This window comes from Coffea arabica, chromosome 11c (assembly GCF_036785885.1).
Source record: "Coffea arabica cultivar ET-39 chromosome 11c, Coffea Arabica ET-39 HiFi, whole genome shotgun sequence".
Taxonomy (NCBI): Eukaryota; Viridiplantae; Streptophyta; class Magnoliopsida; order Gentianales; family Rubiaceae; genus Coffea; species Coffea arabica.
In genome coordinates, this window is record NC_092330.1 from 40,769,185 (window position 1) to 40,783,834 (window position 14,650).

At 35.8% G+C, this 14,650-nt stretch overlaps 1 protein-coding gene across 1 annotated transcript; it reads right to left on the reverse strand.

Moving 5' to 3' along the window:
* Positions 1-701: 701 nt before the first annotated feature.
* On the reverse strand, positions 702-1,701 carry LOC113715745 (basic leucine zipper 43-like). The gene has a single exon (XM_027240034.2). The coding sequence runs from the start codon at positions 1,440-1,442 to the stop codon at positions 852-854; it is 591 nt and encodes a 196-aa protein (XP_027095835.1). The 5' UTR covers positions 1,443-1,701; the 3' UTR covers positions 702-851.
* Between the last annotated feature and the right edge of the window lie 12,949 nt (positions 1,702-14,650).

Below are 14,650 nucleotides of genomic sequence, written 5' to 3' on the forward strand. Positions count from 1 at the left end.
GGTTTCTGTATTGGAAAGAGAGAGAGAGAGAGAGAGAGAAGGGAAATGCATTTGGTTGGCAACCTTGAAGCGTGCTTCCAGCTGCAGAAAATCGAAATTGAAAAAAAATATATAGACCGGCGGAATAGTTAACGTTTTCATGCTCTGACAAAGAAGAGAAACAGTTGCATGGATCATAGTGGGTTGCCTTTTCATGTGTTTTGCTTCTGATAGTAGTTCCCTGAATTATGAGCCACTATGACTAGCATCTCCACCAGCATTTGTCCCACTGCTTGGGCAACCGTGTGGTACACAATTTTGGTCATGGGGCCTTCCTGTAAACTCCTGTAGCCTGATCTATTAAGGGTCACTTACCAAATATGATTGTTCTCTCTATACATATACGTAGTTTTCACACAGTTCAGAGAAGAAGATGAATGCACTTGTCAACAAATGATGCTGCGAAGTTTCTTCTATGTTTTGCTATTTTCAACTAATCATCTTATTTAAGGAATGGCTGATAATTTCTTAAAAAGTCCTACGCGTTTAAATTAACTCTGGTGGTGTTGTTGAGTTATTGCCCTTTGATGGAGTTTTTGACGAATCCATGATGGAGTGCTAGAGATTTCACTTTCAGTAAATTTGCTCCACAATAATATAGTGTGAGTTTCTCGAGTTGATCCAGATGTGAAGAAACCATCTTTTGAGTTGGCAATGGAATATTAAGGAAAATCTTGATCATTTCCGATTACGTGTTATCCATCTGCTGGGAAATGATTGACTCATTACATTCATATTAGACAGAAAAAACAAGAAAAAGGCAGACAAACACCTCCGTTTCTTTCTTTTTTGGAGCATGGTAAATCTCTTAGTCAGTGAAGCAGATTTGTAGTAGCAGCAATTGACTGGTTTGATGACTCAGCCCTGAGATGAGCTGTGTTGCATGGCAACTCTTCCAGATCACTCAAGGTGTTATAAGGACTTCCAAGTTGGAAGTCGGTGAGCATTTGCCGGAGGTCAGATGCTTCTTCTTTAAGGCGTGCATTCTCTTGAACAACCCTGTCATGGGACTCTGACACGTGGTTCAATTTGTCTATGAGATTGTGGTTCTCAGTCCTCAAGCGAAGCACCTGAGACCAGAGCTCATCAAGGTGCCTCTGTTTCCGCATCCTTGATCTTCGAGCTGATTCTCTGTTGGATATCATTCTCCTTTGTTTTCTTTCATCTATGACGTTGAGTTGCTGATCATCTGCTTCATCAGAGGTAGAGTTGTTGCTTAAACATGAGGACTGCGGAGTGAACTCATGTATGGGAGGAGGGCTCTGGAAATTTGGCAAGTTGGTCAAGAGTCTGCTGATTTGGAATGCTGGAAAGCTGCTGTGCATCAAGCTGAAGTTAGGGGTGAAAGGCGAGGGATCCTCAGGTGTGAAGTAGTGGATTCCTGTTGCCTCAGATGGAATCATGGCTGACTATATTGAAGGTGACGCCTGAAGTTTTGTTTTGCAGATAGCGATGAGGGGATAGTGGACTGGAGCATGGCATGAGGATTAGACGGCTTTTATAGGAGGAGAAGGCTTGAGGCGTGGGCCAGATGTAGCAACAGAGATGATACAGTACCTAGCTTACGAAGCAGAATTCAACATCCATTTGAGCAGCGCATAAACTCTCCATGTATGTTTTTTCTTTTTCTTAGGTATACTGTTATCTAGAGACAACCCAAGCCGGCCAATGAATTTCATGTGTCTTGACCTGACATGTAAATGGCCTGCTGTTTACCATGTCATCATGCAGTGATGGTTCTAAGGATAATCATGGAACATCCAATGTAATGCTTACATGGGGAAGGAATTGAGTTTGTGATTAGGGATGTTTCAGTTATCTAAATGAAGCATTTTTTAAAAAAAAAAAAAAAGATGGAAAAGCTAATGAATTATTATCTCAAAAGTCAAATCTCAGAAAAAAAATCATCTGAGGGAAGGTTTTGCCGAAACCAGCATCATATGGAGGTCTCACAGCCAATCACATGCTCTGACTGATGACGAAAACTAGGTCAATACAAAAGGTGAATGTTATTAAATAAAAAGAAATTTTTTTCTATTTTACTCTCATTTGATGACTCAAATTGCACTTCACTTTGGGATAGGAGGGACCCAATGTTACTGTTATCGTCCGCATTCATTCATGCGTAGCATTTTAATCCAACAAGCTTCTTCTGCATTTTTTTTTTGGGTATAAAGGTGGCTTGTCTTTTCCTTCCTTTAATTTTGAGCACTTGAATAGTTAAATTGACTGAACTTGCTTAACCATTAGTATTATGTTCTCCGGAGTAATCTTACCATCTTCAAGAACCTAACGCCGAGTCTACCCTCTGTTTCCTCAATGGCATTGCGTTTCGAATGCTCGTGATGGGAGGACAAAATAATTTCTTTCAAGGAGCCAAATGGTCTTTAATTGTATTTTCAGTTCATTTTTAGAAGCATGGTACGCGGGAACGGGGATTAACTATGATTTGACTTAATTTGACAACTACTTGTGGGATTGCAGCCAAAGTACTTGATACTATTATTATCATTATTTTTTTTTTGTTTTTTTGGAAGGATATTGATCCAGGATGCATTGCTTGGTTTATGTGATCAAATGACTTGACTAATGATGCGAAAATGATGCTTCAAAGTCTCCAGGGGTGTAATGTTCGTTGGATTAGTCGAGAAGCCAATGAAGTAGCTCATTATTTACGCTCGAAATCGTCTTTTCTGAGATTTTGTCTCTGTCCCGCCTATCTGTTTTAACTAGCACGCATGTTGACTAATAACTCTTAAGATTCTATTGCGAATAGCTCCAACAATCAATAAATTTTAGGATTCTATTGGAGGATAAATCCAACAACACAACACACGCTGCAGTTAAATAAAGACGAGAAAGGGACAAAATCTAGAACAGATAATTTGAAGCGATTTATTTTAGGCCAATTATGCGCAAAATGCGATTGAAAATACAGAATGGTTTAATGAAATACTAATGCGCTAGCATATATTCCCAGATTGAATTTGGCTTAGATTACGGTTAATTAATGATACAACATGTGAAAATAAGCCAATTGTAATGTTTATTCCCCTTCCTATTTTAGGATCCTCCTACGGATATATGATCAATTACTGACATGTCCTGATTGTCCAGTTGTGCGTGGAAATCTTTAACGCATCTTGTTGCATTATCTTTTTCGAGTGCATGTAAAGAGAGAGAGAGAGAGAGAGAGAGAGAGAGAGAGAGAGAGAGAGAGAGGGGGGGGGGGGCAAAAATTAATTAAAAGATTTCGGCCCATTTACTTGATAGATTAGTATCAAGCTCAGAAGATTTTATGGCCAACAACTAAGGGAATATTCGACTCAGCAAAATAAGGGACAAAATTCAGAGAATATTCTTCTGAAATGAAATGGTAAGATTTTTTTTTTTTTTAAATTACATGTTTCTATGCTTTAAATTAACAAACCCAAGTTGCCTTAGCATACAACAATATAAGATGGATTCGATTCGACATCTAGTTCTTTTGCAGTTCATATTCTCGAAATGATTAGCTCGTCCATTAACATTAACCATTATCCTTCATTTGCAGGCGAGTTTAACATAAACGTGGGTTGGAATATACTAAAATCGTCGAAAGTGCTGCGTTTTTTCCTCTCCTTATCGGATAAGGGAGAGTACTTTACTTGGAATATTTGTTGTACGTAGTTTATTCATCTTCTCCCTTGCTCTCTGCCAATAAAACTGTACCGGTTTAAAGTGGAGTTAGGCAGAACCAAGTTTCTGCATTCGCACCACACTAGCCAGCGTATTAGAAACAAATCATGTCAAAAAGATTCAAAGGATGGCATTTAAATATTGTTAGAATTGGTTGAGTTTAACTCTTTGGACAATGTTGTCCACTTTCACCAAAAGAGCAGTTTACGTCGATCGCCAAGAAATTAACGAATTCTATTGAAAAAAGTATGCTTGTTTGCATTTTGCTAAGAAGCTACCCAACCTTTTTCCACTTTCTTTGTCATGGGGTCTCGCCAAACTGCCTAATTCCACGTCTCCCTCCTCTACCTCTCAAGCTCATGTATATATAAGCTACCATGTTATCAAGCAAGAATAATTGTGTAGGCTTATTGATATATTTTTAGGGTAAACTATGCTTTAAATCCCCTTGGTTGATCAACATTCGTTCGCATAACCCTCTTATAAATTCTACGTAATCCTCTCATGGATTTGAGTTAAAAGTGTCCAAGTGATGGAATTTGTTTCCGGAGCTTACTTAAGTATCAAAAAATACCCCTACGTCAGGTCGAAAATATTTATTAACCACATAAGGGTTATACATAGATTTTGAAAACTATAAAAGGTTACGTAGCTAAAAATAAATAAATAAACAACGGGGAATTGTAGTGTCATGCATGACACATTTATATATCTTGGCCAATTCAATCATTTTAGTTTCTAAACGAAGGAAATCTCGTCATTTCAGTTAGTTTCTATTATAGAGGACGACATCCGCTTTGGCAGTTTAGTCTAAATGACGAGGAAGTTCAGAGTTGTGTATAGTTTTTGAATCTAGAGACTAGAGGAGGGTTACGCGAGAAAGTTATACACCAGAGGGCCGGGATAGAGTATAATTCATCCATACTTTTAACGAAATTGTCTAATCATTTTACATGTTATGTCTCAGCAATTTCCAAGGACACAGAGGTGATGGTATGCTTTATTCTCGCAATGTCCACATTCTGATTTTGCCATGATATCGAGTGTTGATGAAACATTGAACAGCAATTGCTTCCTGTAACATCGAACTGCGTCGCTGTTTGTATATACGACAGACAACTTTTCATTTTGTGTCGTACAATTTTTTCATGGTAGGTGCAACATTTACACGGCAATTCAACCTGAAGTCCTCAAGAGGACACACGATACATGATTCAAAGAAGGTTCTGTCCGACTTGAGGTTGTGGTCCAACATTATTTGACATATATTAATGCATTCTAGCAAATCCATTAGCTCCCGATGGCCACCATCAAATTGATGGCAGAGGGGTTTTCATTAAAAAAAAAAAAAAACAAGAAAAGCAGTATCAAAAAAGTGCTGGCAAATCTCAGCGGTGGCAACTTGCAACCGCATATGCATCCTAGCAATTAATTAAGTAATGCTTATGCAGTTGAAAATTCCACTACCACATACGTTTTTCTTTGCAGTGCTCATTCTCTGTTTTCTTTGGTGATTTCCTAATATACAAACGTATCTCTGGGGCAACTCATAAACGTTGGATAAGAGCTAGGGACAGCTAAAAACAACAAAGCTTCCTTGTAATCCATGTATTAATCATATTATATACGAGTTTAGGTTTTCTTGCCAAAGGATAAGAACAACACATGTAGAATCTAATGCCATTTTTTTTTTCCCAATTATCTTTTCTATTTCTTTTATTGCGGTTGTCCAGGTTTTTCTTGACTTGCTAACATGCTTATACAAACAGAAAATAGTGAAGTCTATTATGACTAGGTTTAGTACTCCATTTGATCCTGTTCACAAAGTTTGATCAGGTACTTGCAAACATAGGGGGGAGAAAAAAGCCCATTTTCTCCAAACAGTTTATGGATAATAATAATTAGTTTCTTTCTTCTTTTTTTTTTTTTGGTGATTTACTTCTAACACGAATCCCAATGGCTGGATGTGTTGATTTAAAACTCCTTTTGTTAATGGAAATAAAAATGTATACATCATCTGGGCCATGCATTGAAAAGAGAGAGCTTTTAGTGTTCATACTGATGTTAAAGTTTGTGGTACATATCACACAAGCCAATTCTTTTCCATCTTTACATAATTAGGAAAGTCCCAAGTGAAATCTGAATGCTGGCTAAGCTGGCAAAGGAAGCCCAGGTACAGGATCGTGTCTGGTTTGAGCTAGCTGCGTTATGTATGTATGCACACTTTTCCAGAGAGTGTGATGCAGAGATTTAGGGCCAGACATGCATGCTTGAATTCTCATCTACTAACTACTGGAAATTGTTTTCCAATACTTTGTCACATTTGCCTGTATCTAGAGTTCTTGGCATGGCAAGGCAATTGGGCTAATAAGGCAACTTTTTTTTTCTCTCTTTCTTTCTGAAAACAACCATAGAATTGATAGACACTATTGACTACGATACAAAAGAAATTAGAGTACAGGAGCCATTTCAAGCGAAATAATTCCTGTTTCATAACTCATGCCAATTGCAATAAGCAAAGTGGCTCGAGAGTACTGCATCTACTGATGAGTAGAATGTAGTAAAAGAATTATTCCGAGCCAAACCTGGCATTTGATTGCTTAAGGTACAAGTAAATTATATGAACGCATCCCAGCCAGGTGAATCCCTGAACCACTAACAAGAAATGCAAGCTTGTGTAACTTCGTCATCTACTATATTTCCCAAAACCAATTACGTGGGATCTGACGATGTACTTGAAAAAACCATGTCCCATCCCATCCAGTAGACAACTAGATTAATGGGAAGTTAAACTTATTTTCCAGCTACATTAAAAGAAAGAGTCATCATTATTAACCAGACTGCTTAATTACGGAAGATATATATACTCTGACATAATTAAGTTACAGTGTTAAGACTATCCAAAACAATGACAGATGATGAAGACCAGTTTTACCAAAAAGAAAAGCAAAAAAGGATTAAAAGTTTACACTCGTACAGTTACACTTTGGAGTATTCTATCTCTATCGGGCCTTAATTAGCTGAATCAAAAAGCAAGGAAAATGATAGGTGTTGACATTTCATGGGAATGGCAGCATTAATTTTCGAATGTAATGTTGTATTCATAGCGCAAATTCGGGGTGTAGCCGAGGCGATGACGGGAGGAGGGTAGGAGAGATGGTCCGCATAGTAAACGCAGTAGATGACGACCTTGTTACGTACGGAGGGGGACTGGATTTAACGGCTTCGCAATTCTACACCAAGCATCATTTTTTGAAGCAACAAATTAGCAGAATTTTCCATCTTCCATTCCTTTCATCCGATACAATGATTACAAGGTTCCACGATATTGCCATATATAATCACACAATTTCAGTGCCACGACAAAATTTTCTTGTACCATTTTCACTTATCAACTTTAATCATGGTTGAAAGACTAACCAAACTAATCAGATGTTGGCATGGATTTCGATTTGTTAAGAATTCTTTCAAATTTGATTAGCCAACTAATCAAATCAAATTTGAATAATCTTTTATACTTGTTCAAGCTCGGCTTGAGCTTGGTTCGATCGGTATAAATTTACAATTAATAGGCAAAACATTTGAACTACTCGAGATCGATCGAGTTTGACTCGAAAAAAGCACATTTGATCGGTTCGATAAATAAACAAATTGATCTTTAACACAATTTCAAATTCATTAAAGTGATCGAGTAAATTTGAACACTAGAGTATTCAATTCGATTAGATTTATTTGCACCTCTAACTTTAATCCAAAATACAAAATAAAGTTGAATGTAAGGGATAATTTTAGAAACCTCCCTTGAAGTTTCTGACAATTTCACCTAGTACCTTTGAGATTTTAACGTTACACTAACCTCTCTTGGCCTTAAATTAAAAATGATCATATTAACCTTAACATATTAATAAAAAATGGTCATGGGAATAATGTACTGATTTGGGATGTGAAAATACGGAAGATTTAGAATAGTAGAAATAAGGGTTGAAAGTGACTTTGTGAAATTGAAAGTGATTTCAAAATTATTCCTAGCCGTAAAGATAACTTTTTTTAATAATTGATGCCAAATTTACTATAGTAGTATCAAAGTTTTAGTTGTGACGATATCATTTGCGATCAAAACACACATTGATATCAATCATAAGACATGATGGCCAAATGAAATTGATGAAATTGACTCCTAGAGAGACCTCTTCCAAATTTCAACCAAGTGGGGTAGCCAAATTGGTAACAATTGAGGAAGCGTGGGCGTGCACCATCTTGCCTCCCAATTGCTTAGCCCGTCAACTCAACCCAACACCCAATCCTGGCATGACCCCATCTCTCCTCTCTTGTCCCAATTCCTCACTTTCTTCCTTCGATCTCCTTGCTTTCGTAATAAGACAGGCCACTTTGTCACCTTGTTAGTCCTATTTCAGGTAATTTTAAAAGTGAAATATTAGGTCCATACAGGGTAAAAAGTCACGATTTTGCAGAAAACAGCAGGGCATTCTCTCTCAGCTGTAGTAAAGTTGGAATTCTTGAAAATCATTGCAGGTTAGAAAGATGTGAGGATACAGGATCGTATTCAGAAATTGCTGATTGGAAAATGCGTTACGTTGGACGAATTAGAGACTATGGTTTGCAGCTGCCTGCATAATGTATAGCCCTAACCACCCGTAGCATAGACAAAGAGATGATACAATAACATATCTGTGTATCAAAATTCCAAAACGTCTCTGGTCAGTTAGACACAGCTTTTCTTCTCCTAGAGCAGTACGTGTTCTTGATAGGGATCCTCGTTTTCATTTCCTTTTAAGTTTTAATTGGTCTGAGTGTTTATACTTAGTGCAGTTATATGTATACAGAGGTATTCCTCTGATGTAAATTCTTTTATTTGATCGTGATCAGCAAAAAATCTTTTACTTTTACGCCCAAACGAAGAAAAAAATGGAGAAGATGGAGAAACTGGTTCAAGTCAATATGCAGATCAATAGGATGCATGTATATAAACAACAACAACAAAAAAAAAAATGTACGAGTAGTTAAAGCACCACTGTAAATGTTGAATGATAAAATTCTACCAGTATTCACTATAGACAATTGCTTGTTTCGTACGTCACTGCTTCTAGTATTGGAATTTGTGATACCTCCGGTTGCTTTATCAAAGGTCTTTGTTTTTTCAAGTCTTTTTAATCAATTAAGCTTCTATCATGGGCTTGGAAGTTCTTGGTACCATCACCTGTACCATGTATGCCTTTTTCTCTCCACTTTCTTCCCCACTCAAACAACCCTACTTTTTCTCTTCTTCATTCCTTGCTCACCTGAGGTCATCAGAGCTTGATTGGCTCGTTTAGGATAAGCTTCATCATCTTTTTGAACAGTAGTGTATTTTCCTCTCTAGCTTCTTCTCACTTTGACAATCAAGCAGGGGGCCGTATTAAATTCCCTCCTTGCTAAAATATTGTTGTCTTCAATTGCAAAACCAACTTTCTTTTTTGCTAGCTACCTTTATCTGATTATTATTTACGTCTTGTACTTTGTCTTCTTGGAATAGTGGCGGGTGGTGCGTTTAGAAGAATAATTCGGACAAGCACGCATGTTAATTTAATTGTGCTTACGTCTGATCATTGAGGCCGTAATCCACTACGAACACGGATAATATACTAATTTAATAAGCGATTTCTTTCTTCTTTTTTTTTTTTACTTTAACTACGTGCCCGAGTCTTTCTTTCTTCATTCTTTAACTTAATTTGTATGGTAATTAGTGAAAAAATGACATAAACAAGGCACTTTATTATCTCCACCTAGTGGTAATTAATCAAAGTGTTCTTTAACTAATTACCAAACGTAAATCTACATTTGTCTAGTCCGTAGAGCTCTTTAATTAAAGCCCTTCTTACCAATATGTTTTTTGTGCCTGCCATGTGTAGCATTAGCATCCATATGTTTTCATTTGCGACTCGATCGATCGTTTTCTGGTATATAAAATGATTGGTCTCTCCTGTATATATGTATGTATACATATATATTGTACGTACTACCTAGTACCGGACACTTTAGATTTTTACCAAACCGTGAACTTGTTGATGCGCCACGGCCATTGATTGAAGCTCATATATATAATCACTCTATCTAAGCCAATAATGGGAGGACAGAGATCTTTAATTAGTACTAGGTGATACATACCTCCAAACAGGTTCAAGCGATGGTTTCAACAATTAAGTGGTCAGATTGTCATACATCTTTCTACATCATTGGATGGATTAATGGCACTAATCAAGCAAGCTGGGTTAGTTGGAGTTTAACACGTCTAATATGAGCTATTCGTCTCGATCGTACGTATACTTAAATTCTTCAAGAAAAAATGATTGAAGGTTCTCGATCGGGTTCTCTCAGCCACATGCCCATGTCCCTAGCTAATGGAACTTTTTAATGGTACCGAATATATAAGTACATGTAAATATATATACTTGTACGTATACATCTTAGGCACACATGGAGCTGGCATTAAGTGAGTGCTCTATACTTATCGTCACCTTTGAACCTAACACGAAAATGTGCTTGTCAGCTTCAAACCTTTTTTTGTGCCTCCATTAGTAACTTCATGGCCTTGCAGCATACCTCATGAATCACTAGCACAAATCTCAAGTATTTTGAAACAAAAAAAATTTTTTTGGTAAAGAGGGATTTGTCCAAACGAGTCATAAGAGTACGTAGACTAAATTCTGCTAGTCTTACAAGAAGACATTAATTTGTTGGGAGACTTATAATTCAACATGGGAGATATCATTTGTTCTTGTTGTTTCAAGTCAAAGACTTCCATAAATTTGATCGATGGAATTCTGACCGGTGTCTAATTAATGGGGTGTTATACGATAAAGATTGTCTTTTAATTTTCTCCCCATATTTTCCCTCTTTTGGGTTGTTGCTAATGAGGGTTGTGAGATGGGTAATCATCACTGAGGTACAGTATATGGCTAGATAATTTTGAGAAAGTGACTTCTCCATTATGGAGAGAGTCAGTAACCTTCCCTTTGGTTGGAATTTTCTGTTCTTATTTTGAAAATGCGAGTCACTTTGGTGTGTCATTTACTATATATCCAGTACTCTTCCCTTCCATTTTAATAGGTTTACTTTTCTTTTTCATCCATATCAAATTACAGTTCGTTTTTCAACTGAAGAATATAACTAATTTGTACCTTCTCTAAAATATAGTTATTTAATGTATTCTATTATTAGTGGCTAGCTATAACCTACCTTATTCATTAATAGCTTGGATTAATGACTTCAATATATGTAGCAACCTTTTATAGTATTATTGTTGTTGTTAATAGTAATATAAGGGTATTTTAGGAAAATAGTATGTTAGATTTATTCTTCCAATAAAGTTAACTAATTTTTCTTAAACTGTGTGAAAAAAAAATCAAAACTATCAAAGTGGGATGGAGGAAGTAATTTCTTTAACCCAATACTAATCTTTCTTCTTCTTCTTTTTCATTGAAAAATATGATACTAATCACTATGTGTATTAATTTAGTAAAACGCAAGTAATTTAGAAAATTTACGTATAAAGAGAACAAAGAAAAAAAAAAGGAGTACGTAAAGGGAAGAAATAATACTCCCGTGAGAATGATGAGAATTTAACTAGCATTTTAATCTTTAAATCTTTACTTTAGTCTCTTTGCTCCTAGACCACCACAATATAATTTACCATTGCTCCACTTCCATGGTGTAGCTAGAAAACTTCCATATAACCACATGTGGTGCTTTATGACGCCAAGGGGGAAAAATTGTTTAACAAATTCACTCATTAAATAGGGCCCAAGAGCTATTTTTATTTTTAAAATTAGCAGAAGTGAATAATTTAAATCAAAAACTTTTTGCATAAAGGTGAAATTAGTGTTAGTTTTATTATAGAAATGGAAAAATGTGTTTTAGCCAGTTTGTTTATCTAGAAAAGGAAAGGAGATAATAATGACCTTAAAAATTACTTCACACTTTGTGTGTATTTGTGTTTCTTTCAGTGTTAGTTCTGCTATAGAAATGAAAAAAATGTGTTTTAAATAGTTCGGTTATCCAGAAAAAAAAAAAAGAGAGAAACTAATGACCTTAAAAATTACTTCATGCTTTGTGTGCATTTGTGTTTCTTTTTGAGTGAGTGCAATGAAATTTGGTAGCTTTATTAGGTGAGGTTAGTAGCTAGACATTAGACAACCTCCAATGGTCAATACGCGGACATATGCCTCGACATTTAGGGTTGTATACGAGTCTAATCAAACTGAACACTCTAGGGTTCAAACTTGTTTGATTATTTTAATAAGTTTAAAATTTTGTTCAATTTTAATTTGTTTAGTTGTCAAATCGAGTTTGAATGAAATTTTTATTAAATTTAAAAGTTATCGAATACAAAAAACTGTCTAAACTTGGCTTGATAGCGAACCAAGTTCGGACGAACTCTTATCAAACTAAATTCAGTTCAGGTATCAAGTAGTTTAATTCATTTTTCCACCGTCGACGTACTTTAGGATTTCATCCTCTACGAACCAACCAAAAAAAATGAGGTAGATGGTTAACAAGAAACTACCCACTAAAGCCAAAAATGCATGTGTAAGTCTTGAGCGGCAATGATTGCCCTTTTGATTGCAAATTTGCAACTGCAGACGCTTCTGGCGAACCTGGCCTACTGGCTGGATATCTCCCATCCACTAGAAGAAATGTATGGAGAAACCTTCACTGGTGTCCTTGAGCACCGAAGGAAGAAAGAAGAGGCCAAAAACAAGTCACAGCACAGGCATAAAATATCTAAGAAACTTTTTCATGAGATATATTGTGGACATGATTGTGAGAGCTTTAATTGGTTCTGTAAAGAGAAGGGGAGGAGAACCATAGAAGCAAAAAATTGAGGAAATGGTGAAGACGCAACAAGAAAACCCTATAACAAGAGATTACTTTTGTTACACGGATATTAGTTTGATCCTCAAATCATTGATGTTTTCGCCACAATTCACTTACAACACTTACATTCATAAGTTTTTGTAACAGCTCGTAAAGCCACTCTAAAAGTAAAAAAAAAAAATTCTAAGATTGAAAGAGACTACTTTTCGAATAATTTTTCTTTATGAAAAATCAAGTCTACTTCGTAAATTCTTTGATATGATGTGATTGCATATATGGGCAGTACTGGATTTTGTTCAATAATTCTTCGGTTACATTGTTCTATACAAGCATGCATCATTTCATTGGTACTGCTCGTATAAACTTCTTGTGCCGAATCAAGCTTTCAAAAATCATATCATCTTCTTTTTCTTGGCTTTAAATTACGATTAGCCCTCATCACGTTTTAACGGTAACTATCATCGGTAGGCACTTGTCTATTTCTACATTGATAGAGGACAATATAATAGTAGCATCTTTTTGGGACTGAAAACCCTTTTTTTTTTTTTAAAAAAAAAAATAGCCTTCTACTTCTCTTAAAAGGTCAAGTAAATAAAAGTGTCCTTATGGCAACACTATAGAGTGCAAACTCTAGATATTATATTGAAGCATTAAAGCAATATTTTAGAGAACGTACCCCACTGCTTTTAACAAGAAAAGGTTACAAAATTTCGGAAATAATTATTTAAGCAGACTCTTTGGTTATATGTTTAGATTAATATCTCCAGCGTAACGACCACTTAAGACATCACTATATACTTTGAATTGCTTACTATGGAATGAATGCAGTCTCTTTCTTTCTTTTCTTTTCTTTTTTTTTTCTCTCTTTGTAAAATTGTTAGTCTTAAAAAAAATCATGATATTTTTGGTAAAATATCATTACAATGTGTGGCAATTTGGTCTATGAAATGCCACTTCTCTTTCACCACATTTGCGTACCATAAATAAATTAAATTGCATGGGCTAAGAGATGGATTCATTGCTTGGTTTTGGATTTTAAAATCTCATTAGGCATCACTCCCATAACAGGACAGGCGGGGGTGGAGGAGGTGGTTTAATTCACAACGATCAAGGTCTCTCTGGGTTTTAACGTTTGATAGTGAATATGAATAGGGGGCATGCCACTAGTCTCGTTTGCATGGGATCTAGGGTTTTAGATGTTGAATCTGACTCCAAACTAATTAGCATCAATCTTGATCATGTGCATTTTAGTCTCATTTGCAGGATAAGAGAGCTGCTAAGCCGATAATGCGCAGGATTGAAGAACGAACTAAATTACTCGATACTCGAATAGAATTTGAATTAATAAGAGATTGTTCAAACTCAATTCACCATCTAATCAAACCAAATTTAAACAGCGTGTTATGTTTGATAACATTCAAATTCAATAAAAAAAAAAAACTTGCTCAAATTCAATTCGATAAATAAACAAATTAAACTTAAAAAAATTTTAAATTCGTTAAAATAATCGAACAAACTTAAACACAAAAGCTCAATTCTCTGCGGCACTATAGCTTTCCAAATCAGCTCGATCAAAAGCCTTGAATTGGTTTTGGACATTTTTCGTAAAAAACGTACTTCTACAAAGAGCTTTGGGCTGAGGTTTCTTTTGAGAGTTTGCTGGTTTTGTCCATAGTAGTTTACTCGACTGCTAAACAGAAAATGAGACGGGCCGATGTGGTTGTTGGCCCCAAATGAATGGAACGATCTGCAGTCAGCTACGATCCACTTAGCACAATTAAATCTTTTCTTTTTCACCAAAATTAAAAATGAAGGGCTCAAATGGAATGGAAAGTGGAAAGAGGAATTGTTGCAACTGTGGCAGATGATTCAGTGTCTAAAATGTGCCAACAAGCCACAAGCTAAAAAAAAAAAAAAATTTGCCATGTAACTAACGTGTAAGAGTAATTTGTTTAAGAAATATATTATGAATTAAATTACATTCGAGCAGTATTACACTATTTAGAGATGATTGTTGTGTCCCGCTTTGAAATAGAAATGGCATGATTTGATTCAAGCT